General features: G+C 36.7%; 1 protein-coding gene across 4 annotated transcripts in view; it reads left to right on the plus strand.

Moving 5' to 3' along the window:
• The window catches only part of SESTD1 (SEC14 and spectrin domain containing 1), a 135,535-nt gene extending 115,994 nt beyond the window's left edge, over positions 1-19,541 (plus strand). For all 4 annotated transcript variants that reach the window (XM_029225172.1, XM_029225171.1, XM_029225174.1 and 1 more), the window contains 8 exons: positions 5,493-5,687; positions 6,213-6,327; positions 7,782-7,941; positions 11,156-11,237; positions 12,355-12,477; positions 13,246-13,437; positions 15,932-16,053; positions 18,827-19,541. In XM_029225172.1, the coding sequence (XP_029081005.1) occupies positions 5,493-5,687; positions 6,213-6,327; positions 7,782-7,941; positions 11,156-11,237; positions 12,355-12,477; positions 13,246-13,437; positions 15,932-16,053; positions 18,827-18,956 (1,119 nt within the window). In that variant the 3' untranslated portion in view covers positions 18,957-19,541. The remainder of the gene's footprint in view (positions 1-5,492; positions 5,688-6,212; positions 6,328-7,781; positions 7,942-11,155; positions 11,238-12,354; positions 12,478-13,245; positions 13,438-15,931; positions 16,054-18,826) is intronic.
• The last annotated feature ends 387 nt before the right edge of the window (positions 19,542-19,928 follow it).

Raw genomic sequence — 19,928 nt, forward strand, 5'->3', positions numbered from 1 at the left:
ACCTTGGCATTACTGATTTATTCATTGATAAATCTTTGTTGTAAGGACTGTCCTGTGATCGTAGGTATTTAGCAGTATCATTGGCCTCTACCCACTAGGTGCAGTAGCATCCCTCCCTCCCAGTTGTGACAGCCAAAAATGTCTCTTAATATTGCAAAATGTTCCCTAGGGAGCAAAATTGCCACCAGTTGAACATACTGCTATAAAGAAAGAAAAGGATTCTGAGAGATTAAGTGACTTGATGAAGATCACACCCTTAGGAAGGAAAAAGACAGACCTTGAGTCTGTCTTTCAAGTCTGGTGTTCTTTGCATTACGTATGACTACATCATCTCTGTAATCATACTCAAAAATTCCATAGTAGTTCAGGCAATAAGACAATATGACAGATTAGAGAAACCCAAGTTTTAGGTACAGGGCATAAGAGAGACCACATTTGGAACAGTACCTGTTACCTACCTAATTTAATGTCAACAAATCTACAATACCTAATATAAAAAGTGTTTTATGTGTTCACTCAGTACATGCTAGTAGGGCACATACTAAATGTCACTTGTTGTTCTGGGCTCTTGAGAATATAGCACTGTCTTATCATACGGAACTTACATTCAAGTTGAGGAAAGAGGGAGTGGAGAGCAGTATAGGTAAGGCTTTCCGGAAGGGCCTCTCTGAGGAGATGACATTTAATCAGAGACCTTGAAATGATATGAAGGAGTAATCCAAGCAAAGGGCAATTCAGATCGAGGATACAGCAGTAGAAACACTCTGTGGCAGGAGCTTACTTGCCATGATAGAGGAACAGCAGGTATGTTGGCAATGTTGGAGTGCAGTGAGCAAGATAGGGAGTCAGGGGCCAAAACATGTCATGTGATCTTAGCCCAGAAAAAGGAACTTGAAGTTTGTTTTAAATATTATGTGAAATCATTGGAGAAGTATTTGAGCATATAATTGATTTATGTTTTTAAAAGATCACCAGCTATTGTATAGGGGATAGGGAGTAGGGACAAACAGTGAAATAGGAAGACAGGAAGCTAACAGAATGGAGGCAGTAGAAGTGGTGAGAAGTTGTCAGGCTTACGAGGTTGAGCCGGCAGGACTGGCTCTTGGAGGAGTCATGTGTTTAGCCTTAATGACTATTCAGGTGGGGAAAACTGAGAGAGGTAGGTTTGGGAGGCTGGAGAATCAGTATCTGTGGGGGCAGGTTAGTCATCCAAATGAAGATAGCTGTTAGATAGTTGGGTATCAGTATCTTGGGAAGAGGTCAGGGTTGAAGATATTATTAGTCTATAGATGTTACTTGAAGACGTGGGACAAGATGAAATCATCCAAACCCAATGAGTATTGGTTTAGAAGAAAAGAGCCTTTGGAAAGCTTAACCCTGGGTCACTCCTAAATTTAGAGGGCAAGGAGAGGAAGGAGAGCCAGCAGAAGAGGCCGAAAAGGACCTGTGTGGCTCAGGAAAGAAGTGAAAAAGGAGGGAGAGGTGGTCACCTTTGTTAAAATCAACTGAGAGGTCCAATAAGATAAAGACTGAGATTTTTTTGATAAGAGTGGGAAGGACAAAATCCTGATCAGAGTGAATTAAAAAAAGAATAGGAAATAAGGTAGAGTGAGTATAACGATCTCCTTTAAGGGAAGGTTTTTTATCTTTAATTTACATATATTAAAATCCACATATCTTAAGTATATATTTTGTTTTTTAGTAGAATATGCAGTTTATTTGTACGCTGATGGGAATAATCCAGTTGAAAAGAGAAGATAATTGCAAGAGCAAAGCCTTGCATAGGCAGCAGAGGTTAGTCTGTAGAGTGCAGTGGAGCAGTTGGCCTTAGAATCAGGCAGAGTTCCTTCATTATTTTAGCAGAGAGGGCAGAGCCTAGGGCTACAGAAGCGGGGAAGGTAATAGATTTGTCTGTGAGAGGATGAAAGAGTTCTCTTCTGATGGCGTCGTAGTGAATTATGAAGTTGGATTTTTGGCTAGAGTGAAGAGGTGAAAGGGAGTTGGATATTTAAGAAATGAAAAGAACATATCATAAGAATAGGGAGGTGAAATAACTAGAGAAATACAGTAGGGTTTCTGAAGGCCCAATTGAGGTTATTTGGTCACAACTTTTAAAAGACACCTATCCACATAGTTGATTTGATCCAGCCACCTTCAGCTGCTGGAGGCACGCAGCAGGAAGAGAAACCAGGTCTGAGGTTTTGTTTGTTCAAATAGAAGTACAGTTAATACACAATATTATATAAGTCTCAGGTGTACAATATAGTGATTCACAGTTTTTAAAGGTTATACTCCATTTATAGCTATTATAAAATATTGGCTATATTCCCCATGTTGTACAGTATATCCTTGTGGCTTATTTTATACCTAATAGTTTGTACCTCTTAATCCCCACCCCCTATCTTGCCCTCCCCCACTGGTAACCACTAGTTTGTTCTCTATATCTGTGAGTTTGCATCTTTTTTATTATATTTTCTAGTTTGTTGTATTTTTTTAGATTCCATATTTATATGGATTATCATACAGTATCATATAGATTTATCTTTTTCTGACTTATTTCACATAGCATAATGTCCTCTAAGTCCATTCATGTTGCTAAAAATGTCAACATTTTGTTCTTTTTTATGGCTGAGTAGTAGTCCATTGTGTGTCTGTGTGTGTGTGTGTGTATGTGTGTGTGTGTGTATCCCACATCTTCTTTATCCATTCATTTGTATATGGACACTTAGATTGCTTTTATATTTTAGCTATTGTAAATAGTGCTGCTGTGAACATTGGGGTACATGTATCTTTTTGAATTAGCATTGTGGGGGGTTTTTTGGGTATAAACCCAGGAGTAGAATTGCTGGTTCATATGTTAGTTCTATTTTTAGTTTTTCGATAAACCTTCATACTCTTTTCCACAGTGGCTGCACCAATTTACATTCCCACCAATAGTGTACAAGGGTTCCCTTTTCTCCACATCCTTGCCAACATTTGTTGTTCGTGTTCCTTTTGATGACAGCCATTCTGACAGGTGTGAGGTGACAGGTGTGAGGTGGTATCTCACGGTGGTTTTGATTTACGGTTCCCTGACGATTAGTGATGTTGAGAATCTTTTCATGTACCTGTTGGCCATCTGTATGTCTTCTTTGGAAAAATGTCTGTTCAGGTCTTCTGCCCATTTTTTAATCAGGCTGTTTATTTTTTTGATGTTGAGTTATATTGGCTGTTTATGTAGTTTGGATATTAACCCCTTATTTTTCATATCATTTCCAAGTACTTTCTCCCATTCAGTAGGTTGTAATTTTTGTTGGTTTCCTTTTTTGTGAAAAAGCTTTTATGTTTCATTAGGTCCCATTTGTTTATTTTTGCTTTTATTTCCTTTGCTTTAGGAAACAGATCCAAAAAAATATTGCTGTGATTCATGTCAAAGAGTGTTCTGCCTGTGTTTTCCTCTAGGAGTTTTATAGTATCTGGTCTTACATTTAGGTCATTAATCCATTTTGAGTTTATTTTTGTATATGGTGTTAGAGAATGTTCTAATTTTATTCTTTTACATGTAGCTGTCTAGTTCTCCTAGCACCACTTATTGAAGAGACCGTCTTTTCTCCATCATGTATTCTTGTCTCCTTTGTCATAGATTGACCACAAGTGCATGAGTTTATTTCTGGGCTCTCTATTCTGTTCCATTGATCTATGGGTCTTTTTTTGTGCCAGTACCATACTGTTTTAATTACTGTAGTTTTGCATTCTGAAGTCAGGGAGGCTGATTTCTCCAGCTCTGTTTTTCTTTCCCAAGATTGTTTTGGCTGTTCAGGTTCTTTTGTGTTTCCGTACAAATTTTAAAATTATTTGTTCTAGTTCTGTGAAAAATCCCATTGGTACTTTGATAGGAATTGCACTGAATCTGTAGGTTGCCTTGGGTAGTATGGTCATTTAAACAATATTGATTCTTCCAATCCAAGAATATGGTACGTCTTTCCATCTGTGTTGTCTTCAACTTCTTTCATCAGTGTCTTATAGTTTTCCGAGTACAGGTCTGTTACCTCCTTAGGTAGGTTTATTCATAGGTATTTTATTCTTTTTGATACAATGGTAAATGGGATTGTTTCCTTAATTTCTCTTTCTGATAGTTTGTTTTCAGTGTATAGAAGTGCAACAGATTTCTGTAATCAATTTCATATCTTGCAACTTTACTGAATTCATTGATGAGCTCTAGTAGTTTTCTGGTGGTGTCCTTAGGATAGTCTATGTAAAGTATCATGTCACCTGCAAACAGTGACAGTTTTACTTCTTCTTTTCCAATTTGGATTCCTTTTATTTCTTTTTCTTCTCTGATTGCTGTGGCTAGGACTTCCAAAACTGTTTTGAGTATAAGTGGTGAGAATGAGCATCCTTGTCTTGTTCTTGATCTCAGAGGAAATGCTTTCAGCTTTTCACCATTGAGTATGATGTTAGCTGTGAGTTTTTCATATATGGCCTTTATTATGCTGAGGTTTGTCTCCTCTATGCCCACTTTCTGGAGAGTTTTTCTCATAAATGGATGCTTTTTCTGCATCTGTTCTTCGTTTTTGACAGGTGAGTCTGATGGAAGGAAGGAGAGCAGGGCATGAGCATGGGTTGTGCCCTGGAGGTGGTTATAACCTCTGACAAAGGGTAGAAGGGAGGACCTGAGGCTCCTGAGTGCTGGACAGTAGAACATGCTGAGATCAATGGATTGGTGGACCTCATGGGGCTGTAGGAGCAGGCATACTAAAGGATGTGAATTGGAGAGTCAGCAACTGGTGATCAGAGAATGGGATTCTTGAATTAAGATTTGGGGGCTGTATAGTAGTATATGATAATGACAAAATGTTGTGTCTCTTGGAGTAGGTAGCTGAGGTGGGGTGAGGACAGGATAGTTGGAAGTGAGGGAGGGAGTCAAGGAACTAAGACTTAGTTCAGTGTTGATTGGATGTCTACACAGTGGAAGTCAGGAAGAAGGCTGGCACTGAGAGGAAGTTCAGGGAAGTCTGCTAGCTCTGAGATGAGGGCCTGCAACAGAAAAGGTTGGCAGGATGTAATCCTACTACATGCATTTCACTGGAGATGTGGTTTTTGAGAGAAGGAGCAGAAGAAATGGTTTGGAAAGAGTAATGAGGAGTGAGGCAGCCATCTCCCCCACTTCCAGGCTTGTGGTAGGTTGGCTGTACAAGCAAAAACAGCCATCAGAAGGGCTGCAGAGCTAACTGCTTCCTCTGAGGGTGACAGGTTTCACACACAACAGGAAAGAGAAGGGGACATTTAGAGGCCAGGATGAGCAAATAGATCCTGCTGTTGGCAGGAGTGAATTCCAGGGATCGCAATGGAAGGATTTGGGCGCTGGGGACTTTTCGTCCTCAATTTAAATAATTTTGCTTTAGAAAACTCTCATATATGTTACTTAGTATATCTGGAGATATTGTAAAATGTAATGTATTCTTCAGGAACTGATTTGATCCTTAATTTACTTTACAACCTCCATATTACAGGAATGGTTTGCAGTTTATGTGGAACTTAATCAGCAAATTGCAGCACTCTTAAATGCTGGGGATGAGGAAGATCTTGTGGAACTGAAGTCGCTGCAGCAACAACTTAGTGATGTTTGTTATCGACAGGCCAGTCAGCTGGAATTTAGGCAGAATCTCTTACAAGCAGCTCTTGAATTTCATGGTGTTGCCCAAGATGTAAGTGTCTACTCTGATTGCTTTTCTTTTCTTCAAATTATCTGAATACTTATCTGCACATCATTTTTGCAGGTTTGCATGTCTCCTAATTATTTTTCTGGAACAGTAAAATTTACTGGTGGGGGAAATAAGATACACTTCTTTGATTTTTTAAAAAAATTCTAAGTCATTCTGCATGCAACTAAACTTTTTTTTTTTGCCTAAATAGAGTGTCCCAACCTCTTAGATATATTTCATTTGGATAGTTTTTTCAGTCTTCACGCTTTATAACATAGATTGAAATGGAAGTTTCAATACTTTTTAACATTCTGCTGACCTGGACATACTTTGTCTTCCTGGTGCATGCATCTGTGTGTTCTGTCATTCAGATAACATGTATTCTAATTATTTGTCCTTGTCTTTTAACAGCAGAGTCTTTTTCAAGTATAATTGTGATAACCTCATTAGATATAAACCTCATTAATCATTAAACACTTTAGATGCTGATTACATCAGGGTTATCTCTTTGGTGTCCCTCTGCTTTAGTTGTCTCAGCAGTTGGATGGCTTATTAGGGATGTTGTGCGTAGATGTAGCACCAGCTGATGGAGCATCGATTCAGCAAACTTTAAAACTGCTTGAAGAGAAGCTGAAAAGTGTTGGTAAGCAGATTTTAAAAATGCTGAAACATAAGGGTTCTTTTTTTTAAAAATATCACTACCATGGTTAGACAAGTCAACTTACACTGATCTAATTATAATTATTAACAGGGACCATAGGAAAAATTGGTATAAAAAAGGCTTTATCCCCTTAAAGGGTGTAATTTATGCTACAGTGTTTATTTTTCATTGTTGGTCAGTCACCCTTCCTTCACAGGGCCTTTAGCCTTTCTTGTTTACCCAGCCGAATCTACAGGTGCTATGTCTTGCATATTCTATGAACAGTTATTTGTAGTGCATGCATAAACTGTAATTAGCTGTGAAATGTTCTGTGGTAAACCCTGTATGCCCCAGACTGTGTTTTATGCAATGATTTTTGTTGTTGCTATATCCTAACCTTGTGAAAAAATAGTTGGTTTGGTTCTGTGCATTTGTTTCTCCAAACTGGGAATACTGCCGAGGTTACATACTCTCCAAGGAGAGGATGGTCCGATTTCATTAAGCTAGTACCCTTACTTGACACCAAGGCTTTTTACATTTTACTACAGTAGGAAATACAGTGAATTTCCCTAAGACGTGACTGGGAGAGGTGGATAGTGGATGTGAAAATGGGAGGGGAGTTGTATTGAGTGGGACAGGAGGGCAAAGGAGAATGGAGGAGAGGAAAGCAGTAACTTAAGGCAGAGATTTAGTGGAAAATGGTGACATGTGATTGAACCAATTTAATTAATTTTGAAAAGGACTTGAGGGAATGGGTTTGAAAAATCACGTTTGTATTGGCATTTTACTTGCTTACAGCCTTCGTTATTTTTAACAGATGATATGAGGAATACATGTTTAGTATTTAATATACCAAATGAAATTTATTTCAAAATGTCACAAGTTTTCTTAAACCATATTTTTCTTTTAAAAATGCTAAAAGAATTCTGGTATATGTACCTAATTTAGAGTCTTGTAAACATATCCTAAGTGTTGCTTCTCGTTGGGTGTAAGCTGGACAGCGCCTATACTCAAAATGTTCAGTGTCCTTTTACAGTGAGAATACATTGCTTGAATGTTTTAATGTCTTGTAACTCATATATTTTTTGAACAGAATACTTGCCTTGTTCTCCTAAAAATTGGACTACATAAAAACAGAAAGGAAAAAATTGAAAATCTTGTCAAAATAGAAATTCTCACACTTCCTATTTGCAGTTTTGAAAAGTAATTGTTATCTATGGAAATTCACCTTTTGGAAATTCTCTTCAGGGAGAATTTGAATGAGAGGGAGCTCCAGTTTGAGCCACATTTAAAGGGGTTTTATTGATCGAAATATTCAGAGGGCTCCATCCCAAAGTAGTTTAATGTACAAAGTTGTTATACTTGGAATCCAAGTACAGTATCTGCTGAGAGCATTTACTTAAGGGAGGGAAAGCTTCTCTGGTTTAAGAGATTAAATATAGTAACTTTTGTTTTAGATGTAGGATTGCAAGGTTTGCGTGAAAAAGGTCAAGGTCTTCTGGATCAGATCTCCAATCAGGCATCCTGGGCCTATGGAAAGGATGTAACCATTGAAAATAAAGAAAATGTGGACCACATACAAGGAGTGATGGAAGATATGCAGCTTAGGAAACAAAGGCAAAGTTTGACTGTTCATGTTAATTTTTGCTAAGACAACCTAATATTAATTAAAATAAAAAGTGATGTTATTATATTTTCCATACAGAGTAAAAATTCTTACCTGTTATATAGTAGGCATGTAGTTGGTTTTTGGTGAATGTAATGATTATTGTATATAATTGTACTAACAAATAATGGCAGTTTGTTCAATTAATGGGTACATTTTCCCTTTTTACTCAGTGGTAAAAATTTCGGTTCTACTCAAGTACATCACATCCCATATCCCCAGTGTAGCCTATGACTCGTCTATCTTTTAAGAAGACTCTTTTTGGAGAATTTTGCTTTTCCATTTTCATTTAGTTTAGAGTTGCTATTAAATCTGTCATTTACATTGATGTGTTTCTTCATCTAAACGTCTCAGAAATTTTCATGCATCCATTGTTCTCATATTTGCTGTAGAAGGATTAGACAGTAAACTCTGGGTAAGATGATTTTTAGTTTCCTTTGATGTAGAACTAGGAATTTAAAGGGTTCTTTGAAAACTCAGTTTGCAATAGCAATTGCAGAGTATTGCAAAGTAAAGGATTAAATTAACATATGCTAGTATATATAGGCTAGCATGGTTGTGTGAAATCTTTGTACACTTAGAAATTCTAAGGTCATCAACAAAAACCTCACAGAAACTCTTCCCTTACATCACAGAGAAAACAGTCATTAGACAGAAATTCTTTCTATCCTCATATCTGCAAACATATCCATTTCATTATTTATGCTCATCACAAAGATGATATATGTCTGCTCTTATCAAAGCCATGTGTCCCCATCATCTTCTCACTCCGTCAATTCCCATTCTCTACTCTGATCCCTGCCTTTCATTTAAATGCTTAAATCTCTCCTATTAAAAAAAAAATTAGACAATTACACACATGCATATACCTTCAACCCTTTGTCTTCTAGCCCTAGAATTCTCCTTCCTGACAGCTGTCATTGATGGTCTAATCTGCACTCATACTTCCTCACTGCCTCTAGTTACTTTTCATCCCTTCTCAGTCTCCCCTGTCCCCTCACCATTTCACTGGACATACTCTTACCGATGTTACAAGTGACTTTGTAATCGCCATGTGTAAAATAAATGCTTGATCTTGCTCAAAATCCAGGGAATGCTTTTGCTCCTGACATTGCTTGACCACTCTGAATAGAATTAGGCACAAGTGACTTTTTCTTTCTTCTTGAAACTTCCTGACAACCTTGTCTTCTTTGAAAACACCCTCATGAGTCTCCTCCTGGCACTCTGTTTCTTCTTGGTTCTCTTCACTGATTTCTTGTTCTCTAGCTAATTTCACTGCTTTCAGGGTTTGTTCTGAGGCCAAATTCTCTTCTCACTCTTTGTCTTCTCCCTACTTTAATGACTTTCTTTAATATGACCATGATTGAGTAGTTATGACTCTGACCCAGACCCCTCTTCTGTATGTTAGACCCATAGTTCCTCTTACTTACTGAATGTCTCCACCTGGATGCCCCATACACTACTCAAAAAAACTAATATGGACAGATCAGAATCATTCTCCTCCAAAACTTACTCTTCTCCTTTAGTTTCCTATCCAGGTTAAAAATACCATCAGCTACCAAACTTGGAATTTATGCCAAGGATTTATTAAAATCCTTACTCTTCCTCATCCCTTACAGCCTAATCAGATGCCCAAGTTCTGCTGTCTCTGAATCATGAACACTTCTTTCTACCTGATCTTAGCTGCCTCTGGCATTGCTCGTCTATAGTCTGTTGTGCAAGAGCACAATCTTTTGTAAAGCGCACATCTAATCCCCAACTTCCTTGTATAAACCCCTCTCAGTGACTTCCTATTTTCTCAGATGAAGTTCAGTCTCCTTGGAATAGTGTAGGAGACCCTTATAGTCCAACCCTGCATAATCTTACCTCCTTTGATTTTTCTACAAAACCACACACTTGTTTTCACTTTCCTGAACGCATCATGGTATTTCATGCATCCATGACTTAGAATACGTCTTTCCTTGTTTTCTGCCAACTGGATTCCTACTTATTCTTTAAGACTCAGGGGTAGTTATCCTTGGAAACCTTTTTAGATTTCTAAGGCAAGTTTGTTACTTATTCCTCCCTATTCTCATACAGCTCTGCAGTAGTGTTTTTATCACATTGTTTATTTAAAAGTCCATCTCCCCAAATGAGACCATCTTAAAAGTAGCGACCATGTCTTATCCTTTTCAAGCACATTAGTCATACCTGACAATATGTGTTGAATATGTGTATGATATCATCTTCATCACTGAAGTGTCTTACATTGTCTTTTAGCTTCAAATTGTAAAAATACTTATCATGATTACTTCCCTTCAGTCCCTTGTAGAATTGTTTAACCAAGTTGCATTTTAACAATATGTTATGGGCTTTTGTTGAGGGCATCCTTATAAAAAATAGCCTTGTGACAATGACTTACTTATTGTTATCAAGTTTCCTTAAGCGTATCAACTATAGTGGAGTCCAGTGCCTCATGGGGAGCTTGTTATTAGTATTTGGTACTGCAGTGAGTTTCCACCTTCCCATCTAAAGTTCATGGAATTGCATGGGAATGAAGGGAATCAGAATGAAGGGATCAGAACTGAGCTAGATCAAGTCAGCTTAAAATTGTAATCTGTATATTATCCAGGCAGACCACAGTAAAATTTAAGAATACTCTGAATTGTGTTTCTCTCCACCCAGAGATCAACAGAATTTTTTTTCTTTCTTAAGAACATAGATGGAGGTTTTTTTAAATTCAAAATTTGATATTACTCTGGGTAATGTGTAATGTAATGAAAAGCTTTATTTATTGTTTTTATTCCCTTGGAGCATCATTCTCTAAACTAGTATTTTAGAAACTTTACATTTTTATCTTTGAAGGTTGTTTAATGCTAATTGGCAGTTGATATTGCTTTGAGTTTTAGTGTACTGCTGTGTTTGTGCTTTGCTTCAGTATTTTGCAGAACCCATACTATACTCAGAAGGGTTTGTGATTTAGTACCATTCAGGTATTTTAAGGTTTTGATATAACACAGATACAGATATCCTTAAAATTCTTACAAATCAATACAAAATAGTTACAGCCTCCATAGTGTAGGACTGAGTATTTTAGTATACTGTAAAACATGTGTGCCAGATGGTGGTGTTATACTAGTTATCAACAAAACTGAAATGTCCTAAATTTATGTTTGGATTTATTAGATGTGAAGACATGGTAGATGTGCGAAGATTAAAGATGCTTCAGATGGTGCAGTTGTTTAAATGTGAAGAAGATGCTGCCCAGGTAAAGATCAATCAGGCACATTATGCACTTGCCTTTTCTTAGAAGATTGATTTCACCTAACTATAAACAAAAGTGTACTTTTCATGGTCCTAAGCAAGTAAATTCATTAAGTCACATTCTAGTTTATCCTGTCAAAATAATAAAGTTTTGTATTCCCACTTACCTTACTGGTCTCATTTTTTAAAAATTTATTTTAATTAATTTATTTTTGGCTGTGTTGGGTCTTCGTTGCTGCACGCGGGCTTTCTCTAGTTGCGGCGAGTGGGGGCTACTCTTTGTTGTAGTGCACGGGTTTCTCACTATGGTGGCTTCTCTTGTTGTGGAGCACGGGCTCTAGGTGCGTGGGCTTCAGTTGTGGCACACGGGCTTCAGTAGTTGTGGCACACGGGCTTCAGTAGTTGTGGTGCGCGGGCTCTAGAGTGCAGGCTCAGTAGTTGTGGTGCCTGGGCTTAGTTGCTCCGTGGCATGCGGGATCTTCCCGCACTGGGGCTCGAATCCGTGTCTCCTGCATTGGCAAGTGGATTCTTAACCACTGCACCACCAGGGAAGCCCTTACTCGTCTCATTTGACTTATCTTCTCAATGAAATGCTCTATTGAGCTAGAAATTGGGATTATGTATTATTTATTACTGTTGATTTGGTTGTCAGTTACACATCCCAGGATGAAGCCTGGTGTAGTTTATTGCTTTTTAACCCACAAGAAGGTTTTTCAGCTAGATAAACAATTTGCTATCTTTGTATAGTTAGCATCAAAGAACATGATTCCAGCTTGACATAGAAGAAACTTATGATTTTAAGTAGTAACATAAATCTATAATGAGATTCCAATAAGATTATATTACATAAACACATGATGTTCTATTAGTATAAATCATGCAATGTTAATTTTAAATGAGTGCTTCTCTTTAATAGGTCTTGTCTTTAGATTTTTAAAAATTTTGAGTGGGAGGAGAGGTCATTAATTCATGTAGCTTGGCATTGAATGAAATAAGCTATTAAGGTTATAACTAATGGATTAATTAATCACATGATAGTAATCTTTCTTTATATAAATATGTTTTGATATAAGACATAAAGAGTTATGAATACAGCTTCACTGTTATTTATTTTCGTTTAGGCAGTAGAATGGCTAAGTGAACTTCTGGATGCTCTTCTTAAGACCCACATCAGACTGGGTGATGATGCTCAGGAAACGAAAGTTCTACTGGAGAAGCATAGAAAATTTGTTGATGTTGCCCAGGTGCAGAACTGGTTATCTTCCTTTTCTACAAGCTGTGTGTTTGCGTAGCTTTCTGCATGATTGTAATGTAACTTAACCTTCCAAGTCCAAGAAGATTGGTTACGTTAATCCAGAAATATTACAGAACTAAGAAAATGTCAGCCGGTGAATCAAAACTAGCCTCCATAAACTTGAGAGGGTTTATGTTTTCCTGAATACAGGTTCTGTATGCTTCCTCTGATTTATGGTATATAGTATGACATTTTTAGGCAGTAACTCTTCATTCACGAAAGTAAATCAGTAAATGACAAACCCTAGTTTCTGCATCTCACTAGTGTTAGCATAGCAACACAGATTTTTTTTTTTTGCATGTGAAAAGTATCTTAATTTATTTTCCCTAACTATTGAGTTCACATTGTAACAGTGTGGTTTCCTGTATGTAATATAAAGTGCCCACTTGCCACCCATTCGTTTTGATCAATGAGGGAGCAAACCTTTTTTTTTTTTTGTGGGGTGGGGGGTCATGGTTGAGCAGACCGAGGTGGGGAAAACAGAGTAAGAGAGGGAAGCCAGACAAGAAATAAACTTAATAAAAATTAACTGAAAGTATTGCTTCCCCTTTATCATTTATGCATGCAGACAGTTTGTAGCAGTAAGTGCCAGTGGACTTACTCATTATTGCTTTCTAGTAGTGTTGCTTAATTGTCATCTCAGCCCTCCTGCACACTTTCCCGTCCCTCTTTTCAGAATTCTTTTATTATAATTTCATGTTGACTTTTTCTTTTTCAGAGCACTTATGACTATGGAAGACAGTTGCTACAGGCCACAGTTGTGCTGTGCCAGTCTTTGCGCTGCACCTCTCGATCATCTGGGGATACACTTCCTCGACTGAACAGAGTATGGAAACAATTTACGATAGCATCTGAAGAGAGGGTACATAGGCTGGAAATGGCTATTGCGTTTCACTCAAATGCTGAAAAGGTTCGCTTTTTTTAAAATGTAGTTTCAGTAGTGTTTGTACGTTTAAAATATGTTAACCTTGTAATTTTGTTATTAGTCCGTTTTTTAAAAATTTATGTTAATTTCATTGTTTAAAGATTGTTTAGATATAATGTATTGTCTTAGAAAGTTCAAATCAGATTCTTAGTAAGCCATACCAGTGCTAGAGGACTGTGGTTAGAGGAGTTGAAACTATCCAGTAGTCCTCTCTCAGCAGCACGTCTCTCCTCACCAGACCTGGTGCCCAGAATGTACTGTCTGTTCTTTCAGGTGTCATGACTCCCATCTGTTTCATCATGCCAGGAAAGGAAACTTTGCTTTGGCAACTACTACTAATTGTCATAAATTTTTTAAAAGGTCATTTGTGATTTTTATAATGTTTAGAGACTGTCCAGCTAAAATTATGAGAGTAAGGATAAAAATAACTTTTTTTAATGTGTTGTCTTTAAAGATTCATTCTAGAATTTATTATTTAATGAATTCATTAGTCCCAGAAACCAAAAATGAAATATGCAGGCAAATTTTCAATAGAACCTTTTTCTCAACTGCACAGTGAAAATTTATAGCACCCAAGCCTTATATTTCCATTCCAAAGAGGAGTCTTACTAAGTAGTTAACTTTGTTTTGATCTCTTAACGATCACAGTTTATATGTAGGGAATGTTCAATACAATTTAAGATATGAGAAACCTAAGATGTAAATGTGATAGCCTTAGTCTGTAGAACAGAAGAGAAATTGCCAGGAACCTCAGGAATTAAGCAGTTTCTGTCTGTGTTATGCAGTACATTTGTTAGGAAATGTCCACAGTTAACTCTTTTTGAGCTGGCCACTGAACTCCACAGGTCAGTGTTTTAGTGTAAAATGGGCCTGGTGATGATGAATGAAAGTACACAAAATGGCCTGACTTGTTTATCTACTGATTGTTTTAATGAAAACTTTTTATTGAAGTATAGTATTAACATAGAAAAGTGTACAGCTCAAATGTTCTGCTCACTGAATTTTCATAGAGTGAGCATGCCTGTATAATCAGTGCACTATTCAAACAACAGAACGTTACCAGTACCCCAGAGGCTCTCCACCCTCTTTTAATCACCCTGCTTCTGCTGCCCATCCCGGGATGACCACTGGCCTGATTTCTAACACCACTGATAACTTTTTAGGATCGTGCTTTAAAAATGTATCTGCAAAGACATTTTAAAACCTAGATCTCTTTAAGAAGTTATGTAAGAATGAATATGGTTGAGACTTTTTTTCGTAGAAAATTAATGTTCTTATTTCTTCTGGTACATGGCCTTTATCATGCTTGTATTAAACTCTTTAAGTTATTTTATTGTGCCAACCTATGTAAAGCCTTTTGTTATCAGGTGTTATTTTTCTTTTGAGCGTATTGTATTTTATACCAGTAAGCATAAATATAACCACAACTATAAGCAACTTGTATAGCAAATGATAGTGATTGGGAAAATATTTAAATTTAATCTAGAATTTTACAATATGAAAATGTCCTTTATGAGTAATGCTGAAGTAAACATAATTGGATTAAGTAAACTATAATGCAAAAAAAGTTGTAAAAATAAATACTTTCTTCTGCCCCAAATTTTGCAGGTTTTTTTCTTGGAGGTAATTTTTTAAAATTAGTATTATTATTTTAAATCTGGAGTGTATCTTAGACCCATAGAACATCTCAATTTGGGACTAGCCATACTTCAAAAGCTCACTAGCCACATGTACTTAGTGGCTACTATGTGTGGGTCTGTACTTGTAGACTTAACTGTTACAAATCACAGCATTTTTTTTCTTTCTTTCCTTATTTTCTTTTGTACCATTTAAATTTAAATGGTAATAGTTAAGGAAAAAATAATATCAAGGACTGTAGAACTTCTATGTTTGAATTAAAACCTTAATGAATTTACACCTTTTTTTGTTGTTATTTTTGTTTTGTTTGTTTGCTTACATCATTTAACTCAGGTCAGTGGATCACTTTTTAAAATAACTATAAAGTTTCTAGCTAGATAATCACATCAGTTATGTGTTTGTACTCTGAGTATATGTTGTTATGTATTTATATTTTCTTTCATTTTTGAAGTCTATAAGCTCTTTGAGGTCAAAATCTGTATCTCATTCATATCCCAAGCTGCTACATAAACATAAAGTAAGTATTCAATAAATAGTTACTTAATGAATGAAAGAATACTACTTTTTAAGCACAGTTTGAGCTTAGATTCCAAATAGTAGTCTAGTATTATTTTTTTCTTGGAAATCACTATAAACCTCTTTATACTCCAGTTATATTATTAGTAGGGATTGTGTATTTCATTTTGTTTGAATTTCTTAGGCCAGCTTTGATCAATCTTCTATAATGGCATACATGAAGATGCTAAGAACAGAACAAAAACACCTTCAATCTACTAAACTTGCATGAATTTGATTCCTTTTCTGTGTCTCTTGATTGATGTTGCATTTTTATTTGTTGCAGATTTTGCAAGACTGTCCGGAAGAGCCTGAAGCTATTAATGATGAGGAGCAATTTGATGAAATTGAAGCAGTTGGGAAATCGCTTTTAGATAGACTAACTGTTCCTGTGGTTTATCCTGATGGGTATGGTGCATGTTCTTACAATTTGTGTTTTTATCAGTAAGGTCTTAAAGGGATATCAAGAGAAGAAAGTCTGTTTCTTAACAGTCCTGGTAAATTAGCTTTGGTTCACATTTTCAATTTCTATAAAAGGTTAGTTTAAAATGAAAAGAAATCCATACTGGGCTCTTAACAATAGTAGCAATTGGTACTTACTGCTGTCAAATTTATTGCTCTTGATAGCTTGTTGTAGAATAAAGATCATCAACTAGGTTGACATCTTGGGTTCTCGCCTTGACTTTGATGGTAAGGAGCTGGGTGACTTTGGGCTTCATTCATGGAAGGGACGGGGAGGGAACTAATGTTTAGTAACTTAAAATATATACCAAGCCCCAGGTTAAACACTTCACCTTAATTACTTTTGACCAGGGCTAGAGCAGTATGATTATTTTGATTCACAAATGAAGAAACTAAAGCTCAGAAAGGTTAAGTAAGGTCCTCAGGATTTCACAGCTTCTGAGTGGAATTAGAATATAGTTTCAGGTCTGTCTAGCACCAGATCCATTCTCTTTTCACTGTGCTGTATGGAGTCCTAATTTCTTCATTTGTAAAATGATGGGGTTCTGATTCTCACATTCCTTTCCATTTCAAATAGTTGATCATAAAAATAAGAAATAGCCTCTTGAAAATAAACAGACGAGTAAATGAATCAGAAGGAGCTTTATCTACAAGGAACTAGACCTTCTCAGTAAAAATAATTTAGAAGTAATCCAGAGGATGTTGAATTAAAACAATAGAGAGGGCTTCCCTGGTGGCACAGTGGTTGAGAGTCCGCCTGCCGATGCAGGGGACACGGGTTCGTGCTCTGGTCCGGGAAGATCCCACATGCCGTGGAGCGGCTGGGCCCGTGAGCCATGGCCGCTGAGCCTGCGCGTCCGGAGCCTGTGCTCCGCAATGGGAGAGGCCGCAACAGTGAGAGGCCCGCGTACCGCAAAAAAATAAATAAATAAAAAATAAAACAATAGAGAAACCAAACCATTGAATACAGGTATCCTTACATTGTAACAGAGTGTAATGGGTACGATTGTGGACTCTGGATCCAGATTTGTTGGGTTTAAATCTCAGCTCCGCCACTTATGAGCTATGACGTCTTGGGCAAGCCACTTAACCTTTCTGTGCCTCAATTCCCTCATCTAAAAATAGGGATATATGGGGCTTCCCTGGTGGCTCAGTGGTTGAGAGTCTGCCTGCTGATGCAGGGGACACGGGTTCGTGCCCCAGTCCGGGAAAATCCACATGCCGCGAAGCGGCTGGGCCTGTGAGCCATGGCCGCTGAGCCTGCGCGTCCGGAGCCTGTGCTCCGCAACGGGAGAGGCCACAACAGTGAGAGGCCTGCGTACGGCAAAAAAATAAATAAATAAAAATAAAAATAGGGATATATTTTCCATACCTCGTCAGGTTACAAGAGCGAGGAAATTAAATGAGCTACATGTATATAAACTACTTAAAACAATTGTGACACATGGTAAGTGCCACTACTACTGTGTCATGAACTTCAAATGATGATTTGGAATTGATATTGAGAAGATATAACTTTATGCCCAGGAACAAATACTATTCATAGTCTGTACTTAGATATTCTCTAGTCGCACCTAAACTTGAACAATTAGAAGTAGCTTAAAGTCATGTATATCTCCAATGTATAAAAGAGAATAAAATCTAAAAGTTTATAAATTCAGCTGGTAACAGTATTAGTAGGGTGCTTCTGGTTGTTCCATTCCAGGAACCCCCCCCTCCCCTCGCCAAAATCTCATTTCTGTGTTTCATAACCAGTTGACATAAAGTCGCTCTCATTCTACTTAAGTCATCCTAGGAGCATCTACCCCTGGTATTTTTGCTTGGGCTTCTCCTCCTGTGTTCTACAAATAGTTCATGTGTCATTTTCATTTTTAAGATAAAAGAGTAAGTTAGGGCTGTATATTCTAATTTCACAACTTTAATATTTGTGATTATTATTTCATTCCCTTTTATATGATAATTTGTTTATGCTGTGTAAAGTTGGACAGTAAGCTTAGTCAGATTTATCTTTTGTAACATTCTCCTAGAACAATAAAAGAAATTAGGTGGTCTCTCTGGATTCACTGCTTGAAGACCCAGGTTCAAATTCTGTTTTTTCCACTGTGTGATCTTAGTCATTTAATTTTCTAGGTCTTAGTTTTCTGATCTAAAAAATGAGGAGCTTAATCAGATTATTTCCAAGAACTCGTAGAGCTCTAAAAGATTCTGTGACTCTGAATACTGTGTCTTTGCAGATAGGATAAAATTAAATAATTTTACCTATTAATGTCCCAAATGATGGCTTAACATTAAACGGATATTTTACTTGGTAGCTATATTAGACAACTGGTGTCCGTAGCCCTTGGCACTGAAGTACACATACAAATTTTATATTTGTGTATGCTTATGGGCCCCAAGCTAAAAGTATAACATTTATACTGTTGCATTGTTTTGTTTATTTGTTGAATTGTTTGGTTTATTGAGATTATCATAAGTGTACATGATAGGACATTTATACTTCTAATAAATTTTTCTCAACATGTCTTAATATATATTATGCCATTTTAAAAAATGTTTCTCCTACCAAATTGCTACTCAGAGGTAAACAGTATGGTCTGCAAAAAGAACTAACACCATACCACGTAGGTAATTTTTATGGTAATTTTTGCTTCCTTTTGCATTCACTACAGTCAATGGATTTGTATTAATCTGACTGGGCTTTTTCTGTTTTGATTTTTAGAACTGAACAATATTTTGGGAGTCCAAGTGACATGGCTTCTACTGCAGAACACATCAGAGACAGGATGAAACTAGTTAGTCTCAAAAGGCAGCAGCTGAGACATCCCGAAATGATGACTACAGAGAGCTAATAGCTGCCTTCTTCCCGCAGATCTGCAGTTCATAATCCCGCATGTCGTTGGCATACTGCAGCATCGGCTACAATATGTTAAGATGCATTTCACAGCCAGGATAAGCCTCATTTCTTTCCATTACACGTTTCTCTCCATGTGTTAACATGTAACTACCAAGGCAGAATTATTTAACATGCTTTGAGACCATAGACTCCAAGTATCTTAAAAGAAGGAACTGTAAACATTGCACTGAAAACTTGCTTTAAAGCTTTACCTGACCTGTCAGTTTGTAGATGAATAACTGATAATAAGCTTTGAATGGTGCTAATAAGAGTTTAGGAATTCTCTCCATAAAAAATGGTTGCCCTTCCTCCCCAAGTGATGTAGTAAATTTAAACTATAGTTAAACTGTTATTAGTAGACAGTGGTGTCCTCAAAATTTTACTTTGTAATTCTCCTTCAAAATTGATTATTTTTATTGTGTCAGTATGAAGAAAACCTTCAGATTTTTGATATATCATATTCATTAAAAAACATTTTCCTATTTGTATTGATAATGTATAAAAGTTGTTTGTGCTTAATAAAAGGCTTCTTTTAAACATCTTATTTAATTTGGTGGTTATATCTATTTCCAAACATGAGTGCCTTATTTAAAAGGGCATTCTTAGCATTGTGAGGATGGTTTAGTATTTGTTTTTTCATGTTGGTTGCATGTATTTTAGCCAGGAAATTTATATGTAAGCATGTGTATATAATAGATAAGCATGTTTTATCATGAAAAATTATTGTGAAGAACAATTTAGATCTTTAAGAACTTATGAATAATGGAATACTATTTCTCATTTTTCTCTTCAACTTGAAAAATGTTATCCAAATTATTAACTACCCTGAAGATATTTTGTTTCTGGGGGAGGAGGGCTGGGGAAGAAGGCCTACATAGTTACTTAAGTGTAATCCTTTATATCAGAGTAATCTTTCAGGAGCTAAAAT

The sequence above is a fragment of the Monodon monoceros genome, unplaced genomic scaffold (assembly GCF_005190385.1).
Source record: "Monodon monoceros isolate NGI ecotype Baffin Bay Population unplaced genomic scaffold, NGI_Narwhal_1 Super_Scaffold_16, whole genome shotgun sequence".
NCBI lineage: Eukaryota > Metazoa > Chordata > Mammalia > Artiodactyla > Monodontidae > Monodon > Monodon monoceros.